The sequence below is a fragment of the Aotus nancymaae genome, unplaced genomic scaffold (assembly GCF_030222135.1).
Source record: "Aotus nancymaae isolate 86718 unplaced genomic scaffold, 86718_ANA_hifiasm-v0.15.2.pri h1tg000253l, whole genome shotgun sequence".
NCBI lineage: Eukaryota > Metazoa > Chordata > Mammalia > Primates > Aotidae > Aotus > Aotus nancymaae.
In genome coordinates, this window is record NW_026988668.1 from 373,702 (window position 1) to 387,736 (window position 14,035).

General features: G+C 37.7%; 1 protein-coding gene across 7 annotated transcripts in view; it reads left to right on the forward strand.

Moving 5' to 3' along the window:
- Positions 1-14,035, forward strand: part of ATP9B (ATPase phospholipid transporting 9B (putative)) — a 288,436-nt gene that overhangs the window by 32,519 nt on the left and 241,882 nt on the right. For 6 of the 7 annotated variants that reach the window (XM_064371986.1, XM_064371987.1, XM_064371988.1 and 3 more), the window contains exons 3-4: positions 3,547-3,697; positions 6,401-6,514. The exons of the other annotated variant lie outside the window; for it this stretch is intronic. In XM_064371986.1, the coding sequence (XP_064228056.1) occupies positions 3,547-3,697; positions 6,401-6,514 (265 nt within the window). The remainder of the gene's footprint in view (positions 1-3,546; positions 3,698-6,400; positions 6,515-14,035) is intronic. 7 annotated transcript variants of the gene reach the window in all.

Sequence of the window (14,035 nt, forward strand, 5' to 3'; positions counted from 1 at the left end):
ACAGGTGTTAGTAGCCCAGTGTTAGGAATAATGTAATTATATCAAAGTCTAGGCATCTTAGATTTACTGAGTAAAATGTTGACTCTATATGTTTTTAGCAGTGGGCATTTAATTGAGAGGTTCTAGAGTGAGAGTGATGTCAGTGAGGCATTAGTTCATGTGGTTGCCTGCAGTGATGTTGACGGTAAGGTTTTGGCTGTCGACAGTGCTCGTGTTATGCTATAGTGCCTTTTGTCTGTGGAAGAACATGTTAATATCAGATAATGCTATAAAGTTCATATTTTCTAAATTTTATATGTATCTTCAAATACTTGGATCTTAATATTTGATTTTTCATTTTGAATTCTCTGACTTTTGTATACTAGAACATCAGAGTAGGTAATTACGTGTTATAGAGCAAAAATTCATTTCTGAGTCCATTCCTGAAGAATGTTGCTCTGTTTGAAATGCTGAAGCGAAATGTGTTCATCTGAAGCCCGTCTTGCACCTGTTGCGCAGCTCGCAGTGTGCTCTGTTGATGCCAGTGCTGTCCAGTAGCACTCACTGGAGTGATGGAGTAGTCTCCATCTGGGATGCCCACTGAGCTCTTGAGATGTGGCTAGTGTGATTGAGGAACTCGATTTTCAGTTGTAGTTAATTTTAATTAATTGAAATGAAAGTTGCCACATGTGGCTGATGGATGCTCATTTGGACAGTCCAGGCCTGGGTACTCTGTGCCAAAGCTACTGTTGTGAGGAGGGTGACCTTGTGAGTGGGCTGTTGGGAGGCGGGAGAGTGGAGACTGAGAGGCTGAGGGGCTTCCTCTGCGGGCGGCGTTACGCTGAGCCTTCACAGCGTGTTCGCCCCACTCTTGTTGGTGCTCTGCAGATGAGCGAGACTTAGACCAAGGAGCTTCCCAGGGTCACTTGCTGGCGTTTGTCTCCAAAAACATGACTTTAAACTCCATGTTTTCTCCATTGTGTTTTGTTGCCTGCTCACAGATGATTCATTTTTTTCATCATCTCTTGAATGACTGTGATGCCATGCCTGGGCTGAGGAAAGGTGGTGCGTGAGCTTGAATAAGAGCTGGCCTCTGCCTGTTGTTAACTCATAAACTCAGTAGATGGACATGATACTGATGTGGCGGGGGTTGAGATCTGGACTCTGGTTTCAGCTCTGCCATTAACTAGTGGTTTAGTCTTAGAGAAGTCGCTTGCCTGTGGACCTCCACTTTTCTCATCTGTGTAATGTGTGAGTTCGGCATTGTATAATGTAGTTGCAGGTGTCCGAGATGGTAATTCTTATGTAATATAACTAGGATTTTCCTGGCACTAGGAGTGTGTGCTGTTACCGGGTAAAAGAGTGATGATTTAGAGCTGCTGTTGGCGGGAGGAGTTGGGGAAGGAGTGCCAATGTGGAGGCCACACAGAACAGTGGCAACCTGCATGACACTGCAGTGGGGATGCTGGAGGGAAGGGGCCTTGTGACAGCATTTGAGCTGAACAGTGCAAGCAACAGGTGAGGGAAGAGAAGTAGTCATTGAAAGCTTACTCTATTTTATTTGATGCCTTAATTTTTCTTTCAAGCATGAACAGATCAAATATTATGAACATTTTATTCAAGTCTACCTGACCATTTCCTTTCCTACTCTACCCTACCAAAAAATAGTAATGGTGGACATATTTGTTTTGATAACCTTAAATCACTTTAATATCACCCTGATTTATAACTGCTGTGCTCTTGAAAGTATGCTTTGAGTTTGGAGATGTTTGGGTTTGTTATTTCAAAAGTGATGATGGCAGTGCTAAGAAGTTCCATTCTTGCGAAACTCAGTCTTTGTGTGTTGCCATGGGAGTTCTAGGGTAAGGGTCGGGGGAGCTGACTTGCTTGGCTATGTCCTTGGCAGAGCATCAACCCCTTGAAAGGGCACTGCTTAAGGGAGCAGTGTTTGGCAGTCCCTCACATGCCATACCAGTCCCTGTTAGGCACGGGCAGCCTCCGAAGAATCAACCTCTGACCTTTCAGTGTGAAGATCTTCCCAGCACAGCTGAGAATTAGGTGGATATTCATAGGAATAGTACCAACTTCAGTTGAGACGCACACATGCCCTCATATGGGATGCGACTGTGGGAGATTTATGAAGTAGTACACCTGTACATTTTCCGTATTTGTAAAGTGATTTCTAAAGCATGAGAGCGTTAAGATTGTAGGAAAGGTGTGGCACTCCAGCATGGAAGACGGAAATTCTGAGACGGAGCTCTGAGGTGGGCTCATTAGATCATCAGCCTCATGCTGTCATTTTTCTTGAAAACTTTTTGTTAACTTTTAAGCTTGCTTTGTCACAAAAATGAAGAAGTTTTGATTTACACAGCAGGCTTTCTATTCTAGTCTTGAATACAATTAGAAAGTGAGATTTAACAACTTCCTTTAATAAGCCATTCCGAGTCTTCCTCTACATTTTGGAAATTGGAATTAAACCAGAATTTTAATACTGAAACTTAAATTCATGATTATCTTATGTTTAATAGACATGAATTTGATAACCTTTTCCTTAAGAAAAGTTATTTCACTAGAAACTCTGTACTCTCTACTCCAGAATAATGGTTTCGATGACCAAGAAGGGGAAGAGTTGTGCTTCTGAAACCCAGACGCTATTGGAACAGGGTAAATTTAGAATTAAAATATTTACTGCACAGATGAAGAGAGCTATGTGGAAATTCAGTCAAGCTCTTATCATCATTAGACTATCACAGGAAACATTTGTATCCTCTTTATATATTGAATTGAGCTGTAAGTCTTTTTAGATGGAGTCTCGCTCAATTGCCCAGGCTGGAGTGCAGTGGCGTTGTCTCGGCTCACTGTAACCTCTGCCTCCTGGGTTTCAGCGATTCTCCTGCCTCAGCCTCCCTGGTAGCTGGGATTACAGGCATGTACCACAGTGCCCAGCTAATTTTTGTATTTTTAGTAGAGATGGGGTTTCACCATGTTGGCCAGGCTTGTCTCAAACTCCTGATCTCAGGTGATCTGCCTGCCTAGGCTTCTTAAAGTGCTAGGATTACAGATGTGAGCAACCACATCAGTCCTGAGCGGTAAGTCTTAATATTTCATTAGTTAATACTACTGGAAAAGTCATTTTTAAAGAGAAAGTGATTATTACTTCAGAGAAGAGCCACATCCTGGATTAATTGAAATCTAAGGACCTTTATCATTGAATGGTGTGTTGGGAATTACTGGGAACGTACAGCTATATCCTTCCGCAGCATATAGAACATTGGCTGCTTGGAATATTAATGGATTTATTTTGCCAATAAGGGTGTCTAAACAGATAATTCCCTTGGGGTTCTAAAAGCTATTGTACATTTATATAAGACTTTGTATTTTTATGTCAAATTTAAATTTGTATAAGCAACCGATTTTAAGAAAAACCCCATAGATTAGCATTAGATGTGCTATTAGTGTCTGGTAAATACAGAAACAATCAGTGTTGGCTCTAAATATGTACAATTAGTTTCAACATTTTTTAAAAGCAAAAAAGCATACACAATATATATCTTTTGTTTCACACAGTTGCTGTGATTGGCTGTTAAATATTTGTCAACGAAAGAAAGAACTGAAAGCTCGCACAGTATGGCTTGGATGTCCCGAAAAGTGTGAAGAAAAACATCCCAAGAATTCTATAAAAAATCAGAAATACAATGTGTTTACCTTTATACCTGGGGTAAGACCATTGCATTCTTGGAGATGGGTTGTGTGTCAGAGATCCCGGCTTCCTTTGCCATAGGGCAGAGCCTGTTGAGAATCTCACTTAGGTATTGAATTATGTCACATCCAAAGCAGTGTCCTTTTGCTTTTGACCATCTGTGTCCCAATAATTGTTAAATAATTCATATGTATTTTAATGGCTACATCATAGAGTTCAGCTCAAGAAACAATTTGATTATTGCCTTTAGTTCTTGATAAACATCATATTTATATTATTTTAGAAATATAGACATAATGAAGTAAAGCTCATAAAATTATCAGAAAACAAGTTACATATTTTGGCTGGGAACTAGTTTGGAGAGAAAAGTGAATGTAATGTTTAAAGCCTGCCAAGAAATTTCACAAGGAAAGTAAAACAATTTTTTACACTGAAATGATACAATAACAAAATATCTGTAATAAGCTTATTTATATCTAGATGTCTTTGCTACTTTGAATTATAAATCTCAGGCCTTGTTATTATCATTATTTATCTTCAATTGGGTATTATACTAAATTTAAATCTGTAGTTTAAATATCTTATTTTTTTTTGTTGCTAGTGATATTACTAGCTTAAGTTATAAAACAGTTCATATACGATTAGAATAGTTGAATAATTTTTGTTTTTTTGTGTGACATTCCTTATTTTAATAGATTTATTTATCTTTCTAAAGGAAAAGGAAGCTGGTATTGATTATATTTCTATATCAAAGTTTTTGGCATATTTTATGTCTTTTATTTGCAAGATAAGCTCTTGATTACACGGGATGTGGGCTGCTTTATCTTGTATGTTTAATTTAAATAATCATGCTGACATTGTATTGGGCATTGATTTTACCCACACCCCCACCTCATCCCCATCTACCTAGTGATTGGCAAATGCTTGATATCTAACGTACTTCTTTATTAAAACTCACAAAACTAATGGCTTCATAATTAAAAGACTGATCTTTTGTCAGGATAATAAAGTGTAAACTGTCTTATAGGCAGATAAATATTCACATCTTTATTGAATGAAGCCACTGTTTTCTGCCTAGGTTTAAATTATTAAATACTCACAGATCTCAGAGATTGGCTGAGCAGTATACATTTTCCTAAAGGTCAGCAGGTTCAGTCAGTAGACAGAAGAGTATTGATTACAGTAGTTTAAAGCCAGCAGTGCAGCTTAACTTTGATCGGTGCAAGTCCACACAGTCTGCTCAGATTGACTGCATGCTGAAAATACCTGTGGATGTGACTGTATGATGATTACCATGCGCATGAGTTTTTTTTCTTGGATTGTCTCTGAAATTAGACTTTTCATCTAAAATATAGTATTTTAGAAACATTTGGTAATTACACAGTAGGAATTCTATGCCATTTTTACCATGAATGGCGATTTCTAAATTGCTAATAGATATAATTTATGCTAACTGAGATTTTAAAGAAATCACTAAGGGAAAAGCACTTTATTTCCTGCTGAGATTAATTTATGAAATAATTCAAAACATTTTTAGACAGCAGGTTGAACATGATTATGAACATAAACACATTGTGAGTATAACCGATTTTGAGTCTCACACATCGCTGTATGATGATGCAGATAGCCTCATTGTCTGAAAATGAGTCGCAGACTCTCTAGGTCAGCAGTAAGCACTTAACCCATTGCCCTGCTTGGTGAAATTTTCATTCCTCCCAAGGGGCATAGAAATGGCATCCAAAGAGATTGTGATTTGTAAGTTGCAGGTTTGCAAGTTTGATTTTAATTGTAGTGTGCTGTTTGAATTATTCTCATCTGTAAACATAAGTTTTGTTCCATTTTGATTTTCAACTTTAATAATTTGAGGCATTTGTAAATCGAGATCTATTAGTATTAGATCTTGGGTTTTCTTCCCTAAAGATAACTATTTGAATTGAAAACCAAAACCTTTCAGTATTGACATTCCTAGAATTTTATTGAATGATGAAATTTCATTTATATTCAAAACTATTATTAAGGATTAACTACCCAAAGACCATAAGAGGAGGTGGGTTGCTGTCTTCCTGAAAATTGGTCTGCAATTACACATTCTTATGCTTTACCATTTTTAATGTTTTGAGGGAAGTGAATACCCGCTGGAGATTGAGCCAGTCTGTCTCGGGAAGCCACACCTGTTCACTCAGGCTTTGTAAAGCTACGTGGATGTCTTGGATGTCCATGGGGAAAAAAAAGTGGCTATTTGTTTCTTACCATTTCATAAATACAGTGGAATAAATACAATGGAATAAGACTTTTCCATTGTAAGATTTACTGAGTCGTTATCAAGATATACCTGTATATTGGCTTGCTGACATTGGGAAGGTTTTGCTATCTAAATTTTTTTTTGATGTTCATGTAAAAACTTAGTAAATGTGTGTGAAAAACTGGAGAATTTCATGTAAGAAAAATAAAAAACTTGTAGATGACATTTTTAATGTGCTTGAAAGTCCTAATTGTCTTATCTTTCAGTTTATTTAAAATATATTTTGGGAGTAATCTTACCTTTCTTTGTGATATAACTCTCAGAAAGCCAATGTGAAAATTAATTTACATTGAATCAGAACACATTCTCACTGTTTGATGGAAATGTGATTATATGTTGTGCTGATTTCAGTTGTTTAATTTAGGTATTAAGTTTTTTTCCTTGAAGGAATTTTGTTAATTTTCTCTTTTCCTTTTTAGGTTTTATATGAACAATTCAAGTTTTTCTTGAATCTCTATTTTCTGATAATATCCTGCTCACAGTTTGTACCAGCATTGAAAATAGGCTATCTCTACACCTACTGGGCTCCTCTGGTAAAAGACTTTAAAAATTAAGTTAAATTATGAAATATTTAGAATGTAGTTTTAAGAGTTGAGATGGTTAAAAGTTAAATTGACCAGATTTAAAAACATGATATTATTGCAGTGTATCTCTGAACTTCTGTTGTTAAAAGACTTTGCTGAGTGACTTCAATCCCTCAGAGAACCATGGGAAGTGTGGTGCAGAGCTGCTGAAGTTACCAAGTGCCTGAGCTGGTGGCAGAGGGGCTTTCCTTGGTCATGCTGCACCTGTGTTAAGGTTGCAGGTCATCAGCAGCTCCCTCCTCTATGATGCACCTGTTGGGAATGGGGGCTGGGGCTGTATGTCTGTTCTGTTACTCTCTTCACACCCTGACCAGTGGTGAGCACTCTGAAGTATCTAAGTGCAGTACATATGATTTCTGCTTGGCAGCTCAATGTATAACGTTTTTCAAAAGGCCAGTGATGCTTATCAATGAATGTTTCCATTTCAAACATATGCTGTCTTGATAGTCTTAAGGCTTAAGCAGTTGTCTTACAGTTTTCATTAATTTTCAGCTTGTATAGACCAGATGTATGTAGTCTTTCCTTCTTTCATAGAAAAATGTACTACTTTTTTTTTTTTGAGACAGAGTCTCACTCTGTCGCCCAGGCTGGAGTACAGTGGTGTGATCTTGGCTCACTGCAGCCTCCACATCCCGAGGTTCAAGTGATTCTTCTGCCTCAGCCTCCTAAGTAGCTGGGACTACAGGCGTGTACCACCATTCCCAGCTAATTTTTGTATTTTTAGTAGAGACGGGGTTTCACTGTGTTGGCCAGGCTGGTCTTGAACTCCTGACCTCAAAAGATCCACCTGTCTTAGCTTCCCAAAGTGATGGGATTACAAGCATGAGCCACCATGTTCGGCCACTACTTCTTTTTTTTGATTTGCTCCCTTTTGGGCAAATGACCCGCAGAATCTGGGTAGGAGACACAGAGAGTGAAAGCGTTCCTTCAGTGGAAGAAGAGTGCAGTCCCTGGGGGTCCGCATGAGTGTGCCTTCCTCACGGAGAGCCGTGCAGTCTGCTCTGAAGGGGTCTGTCCTGGCCCGGGTAGGCTCCACCCTCTCACCAGAGCACTCCAGATGAAGAGGGAGCACTGGAAGAAGAGGCACTAAATCCTCGTTTCCTGGACAGGCACAGTCAGCCTCTCCTGTTTACCTGTTAGTGAAGGCATGCTGAGGGACATTTTTTGATTTCTGTTTCACATAGACTTCATAATAGGGTGGACTTGAGGAACGAGAGCAACTTTGTATGTAATATAAACACAAGATTACTAGATAAATGAATACATTTTTAACTTACTCAATTAGTAGGATTGAAAGAGACATTGGAGCTGAGCATGGGTGAAACTGTAACACTGTGGCCCTCATCCCGTTAGTGTAGACACAGCCTGTCACAAGGTGAGCTTCCCCCCGTTAGTGTGCGTGCATGCCTGTGTTGCCTTTTTGGAGGGTCATTGAGAACATATATCAAAGACCTGAAAAATGGATTCAGCATTTTCACTTGAGGAATTTATTCTAAAGAAATAATGATTGATCACAAAGTCTGAAAAATGTCCATTATAAATATTTTAAAAAGTCAAATGTCTAACAATAGATTATCGAAACTCTGCTATGTCCTGTGTACTTGTTGGAATACTGTGTAGCTTTAAAAATGGTATTTAGGAAAAGTATTCAATAACATAAAAGTGATATATATTTTACTAAAATGAATTTTAGAATACATTTTAAAGGTGGCTCAAAATATGTCTAGAATGAAATCCACAGTGCTTTTGATCAGCCAGTATTGAGCTCCTTCATGTCCAGTCCTGGTCTAGGTAATGTTGATACAACAGTGAACAAGACAAACAAAATCCTGTTCTAATAGAACTAAAATTCTGAGAGAGAAGGCAGGACATACATTCCTAATGCCGCATAGCCAACCATCAGGCTATGAAGAAGAAAATGTAAAGCAGGAAAAACGAGTAGAGGATGCAGGGGGTGTTCTGTGTGAGATGGTCAAGGAAGGCCTCTCCTGTGGGATGACATTGCAGTGACATCTTACCAGTAAAACAGTCATACGGATATGGAACAGGGAGGAGTGTTGGAGGTAGAGCAGCAGTTACAGGAGGTCTTGGACTGTGCTGATCATGTTCCAGGGTATGAGGAGGTCATCCAGAGGGAGGGTGTGGATGAGAAGACAGTAATTGGAAAGGAGGTCAGAGGGCCGGCGGTCAGCTCCTCCAGGACTTTCACATTTCATCGTGAGTGGAAAAGGAAGTCATGTGTTTGTGTATGTATTGCGTATATTCACACACAGAAGAAACACTGAAGTGTGTACAACAGAGTTTGGAAAGTTGGTGTTAAAGCTAGATCACTATGGAAGGGGGATGTAGATAACCATTTCTTATCTTTTCTTTTCTTCCACCACATTAGCAGTAACCCCTTCTGAATGTGAGGTTGTAATTCCTTTGTATCTCTTAATAATTTTATCATATACATATATACATTTATCATTAAAACAATACACAAGATTATTTTGTATGCTTTAAACACTTTTATAAAGCTTATCTTGACCTGTGTGGCCTTTTGCAGCATACTTTTTTGGCTTAACATTGGTTTACAGAATTGATCCCTGTCAACATGTAGACTTCATTTTTCACTTCGCTCAAGTGTTTCATTGTGTAAATACACCACAACTGACTTGTCCCTTCCCTTGGGAAAGGAGACTTTGGGGTGGTTTCTCATTTTTCACTACTACAAATGTTGTTATAACAAGCAATATGATTGTTGATAAGCATTGTTATAATGAACAGTGGGATTGTTCATGATTCCTTATGCAATTTTGCAAAACATTCTACAGGCTATGTACTTTCTAGAAGTCTCGTTTAAAAAGCACTGTTGCTTGTTTTCATTTTCTAATAAAAGCAATATAGCATTATAGAAACTTTAGGACACAGAGAAAATACTTGCTAATTTTAAAACAGTCATATTTATGATTTTAATGTACTTCTTTCTAGCTCCTTTATTTTTCTATTTATAACTTTCACAGTTGTATTTACTGCTTAAATATCATTTCCCGGCTGGGTGCTGATACCTGTAATCCCAGCACTTCGGGAGGCAAAGGCAGGGAGGATAGCTTGGGCTCAGGAGTTCAAGATCAACCTGGGCAACATGGTGAAATTCCGTCTCTACAAAAAAATAGAAGAATTAGTTATGTGTGGTGGTACACACCTTTAGTCTCAGCTACTCAGGAGGCTGAGGTTGGAGGATTGCTTGACCCTGGAGGCAGAGGTTGTGAGCCAAGATCATACCACTGCACTCCAACCTTGGTGACAGAGTGAGACCCTGTCTTTGAAAAAAAAAAATTGCCTTGTGGGTTAAACTTGTTTTAACTTAAACAATGATGGGTCTGAGAACACAAATTCTTTAAAAATCTAAAGCTAAATGTATCTATTTATATTTTGCTTTGGCCTTTTGTACTTAGTAACTCTGATTTAACTAGCTTTCAACTAAAGAAAACGTCCTTTAGATGGTTCTTTATGAAGAACTTTATTTGATTTGTTCACAAGATGGATGATCTTGTCCATACCTGAGTGAAGTGTGCGTGTAGGCACACAGTTTACCAAGACAAGAAAACATTTCTATTTTTTTCTTTTCATGTGATTATTTCCAGTTCTAGCTGGAATTTTTAGTCTTTTAGCTTGAATTTTCATCCTCTGTTTTTTTGAAGTACTTTATAATTTTTTGACATGGATTAGCTTTAATTATTTTTAGATAAGTACCTCAATAAGTAACTACTTCAATATTCATATAAAAGATATTGTTATTCTACTATGTTTGTATTTTAAGTTTTTAGAGAAGTGAAAAGCCACATTTTCCATATGAATACTGCTTGGTGTTGCCTTCTGATTTTCTTTTGTTCCTTGGTTGGGCAGCAGCCATGATTGATACCACCTTTCAGATGACAAATGGTGAATATTGTTAGTCTATGTGCTTTCACTGTTTATATGCATCTTAACCTTTGATTGAGCAAATCTCTTAAAATGTTGGTGTGCATCTTAGGGTTACCTTCAAAACTGAGAAGCAAGCATAGGAGGGCATATTGGTTCTTTTTTTTTTTTTTTTGAGACGGAGTTTCGCTCTTGTTACCCAGCCTGGAGTGCAATGACGCGATCTCGGCTCACCGCAACCTCCGCCTCCTGGGTTCAGGCAATTCTCCCTCAGCCTCCTGAGTAGCTGGGATTACAGGCACGCGCCACCATGCCCAGCTAATTTTTTGTATTTTTAGTAGAGACGGGGTTTCACCATGTTGACCAGGATGGTCCCGATCTCTTGACCTCGTGATCCACCCACTTTGGCCTTCCAAAGTGCTGAGATTACAGGCGTGAGCCACCACGCTTGGCATATTGGTTCTTTTAAAAAGCTTTTAAAAACTTTGAAAACCAGGAGTTTCCCTCTCGGGGATCCCCTCCCATGACAGTGTGGGAGCTCAGTTGCTCTCTCTATTTCTTTCTCTCTCTCTCTGCCTAAATCATTTTCTGGAAAAAAAAAAAAAAAAAAAATTGAAAATCAAGACAATTTGAAAAAGTCTAGACAGAGTTAAAGAATAAACATACATTAACTCTAAAGAAATCTCTTTAAAGGAAACTATTTAAAATAATGCAAATTTGAAAATACATATAGGTGTCTCTTTTTTAACTCAAGAAAACGTTCTTCAACAAGAATTCCTCATAAGCCCTTGAGTTCTTACATTTTCTGTACCAGTTTATTTTAACCCCATTGTGTCCAGTGCCAATAACACCATGTGATCTTTATACATACCAATAACACCATGTGATTTTTATACATACCAATAACACCATGTGACTTTTATACATACCAATATTGACTTTTTGGCCATCTTTTCTTTACTTCTCTAAGGTTTTGTAAGGATCTTCAAGAAAAAGATATCAGTTAACATTTTTAGATTCTTTTAGCCAAAATCCTGCCACTGAGGCATAAAACCATCTCACAGTTGGTGGTTGTAAAATCCTATTTCTGTTGTTAAATAATTTTAAAACAAGTTACTTTAAACTCATTCCCTCTGCTCTCTAACCAAAATGAAGATGTTTTTTAAAACAGTGATAATTAATAATCTTTCAATTATTCCTGACCATATTATTTATTACCTTTTGCTCTGAACTAATTTCTATTGTATTTTTCCATATAATAGAAGTGTAAATTGAAAATAAGCTGATTTTATTACATTATTTTGTCTGGATGAAGATTACCTTTTATATTGTTAGCTTTCTAAACAATTCTTTGCAAAGCTTGTGTAATCAGTAACAAAACAGAATGCCATGCTTTTATCAAAATGAATGAGATGGAATAGCTCTGTCTATGCAGAAGATCTTTAGATAAGGAAAGCTAAGGATTTTAAGCACTGAATCTTCTATATAAAATGTCTTCTGCTGCTTTGTTAATACATAATTGGCAACCACATAAGGCTATTAGGTGAGAAATCAATCTCTGAGGACTTTGATTTTTCAGTCTTATTTAAAAGCCCTTCCATCCACTCTTTTTGTGTGTGTGTGTCTCTGTGTTAGAGGTGTGGGCAAAGTAAGAAAAGGAAAGCAAATTCAATTGCTTGGAATCATCCAGAAACAACCATTGTTAGTGATCTGTGTGACTTTGGTAAAGTTGCTCTCTCACTTTGTGTCTCAATTTGCTTGTCTGTGAATTAGAGATAAAGATACATACTCTGTAAGATTTTTGCGACATTTAAAAGGGGTTATTCATTTAGGATACTTGGAAAAGTGTATGGTAGGCACATGATAAGTCCTCAAAGGCAAACGTACCCATCTAACTTTTTCTCCTTTTACAAAAATGTATAATGTTTTGGACTCGCTCCACATGGTTCTTCGGTTATCTGGATAAATAGGAGAAGGGCTGTGGACAGGCCACGTCAGAAGCAACCCACGTTATCCAGTCTAACACACTCATGTTTTCAGGTGGCAGTAGTTTACAATGGCCCTTGTTGCTTCCAGTTTTGAGTTTTCTGGGGAGCAGTGTTATAGTGTAAATCTCTGGCCTGGTTGGTGCTGAGGTAATGGGAAGACCCAAGTCCTTCTACAATAAGACTTGCTTACTCCAGTCCTCCATAAACCACCAATCTATAATGATCCGTTTAAGAGCTCAGGTCTAAACTGTTAAGGTAGAGGCTCATATGTGGTAGGCTCCAGTGGTAGAAGGAAGTAGCAGCCTCAGCTTCCCGTTCCTTCAGTGTCTTTTATGTTCCTAGGCTGGCCATGGTGCATTTCCTTGGAATAGATATGCTATGGAGATGGATGTGACGGTGGTGACACCTTTTGGCTGTTGAGAATCCTACACATGTGCTATTTATTCAGAGAAACATATTTGCAAGTGTGTTGTAAAGTAGCTTGGGCACTCTAATAGTCCTTGCCTGTTACCGGGATCCTGTTTCCTCTTAAGAGTGTTTAACTCCTGTTTTCAAGGTCTTGGAACCGAACCCTCTTTATTCCATCTTCTCTAATGCTACTCCATTTGAAGCGCGAGCATATTTTCACTGACTCCTTGAGTTCTTAGGAACTAGCACAGTTTTGTGGTTTATGATTACTTAATGAATTCAGTTAACTTTTGCTGTCTTGAAGCCATGGGTTTAAAGGGGTGAAAATTAGAGTCACTTGGGGAGTTTAAATAACATATGTGTCTGAGGTCTCTTCCCTGGAAATTAGAGGTAAAAGTATACATTTCAGGTAGGGCCTGAGCAAATTTGTGTTACAAAAAGTCTTTTCAGGTGATTATGATAGGCTTACCTGATTAAAAACTGCTCCTTTAAAATATTGTCTATACTATTTAAATAAAATGTGCTTGGTAATCACATTCTCTTGTCTCAGTGAGTCAGTCACAAACAGAACTTTTAGAAATTACCTCTGCGTCATGAACGTGAGTCTGTAGCAGTAAATATTCTCCAACATGGGAGTGGCTGCAGACACGTCTATTTCTTGGGTTCAAAGACACATATTTTTCCTGTTACTAAAATTGAGCTGTGACTTATAAACAATGTGTATATTTACAGTGCTATTGTCTTCCCACCCAAGACTATCACTAAAATAATACTGATGTGTCTTAAAACCAGTGACATCTTTGAATCAAGGAAATGGAGCATTTTATTGTGTGACTATACTATAAATTTCTTATTTGTGGACATTCAGGTTATTTATAATTTTTCATATTCATGCTGGGATCCTAGAATTTTTCCTTTAGGATAAGCTTCTAGAAGTGAAACTGCTTGGTTAAATATGTGTAAATTTTAAGGCTTTTGATAACACTGACTTTCTTAGAACTCTTTTGGGGGGTATCTGCTGCTTTGGCTTATATTCATTTTCTTTGTTTTTCTGTTGCTAGCTCCAGTTCAGTAAAACGATTAATTTAATTCAAGTTCTTCTTTATCTCTAATAGGCTTTTTGATAACCACTTTTTTTCATTGCTGCTTTGTCATGACTAGTTATCAG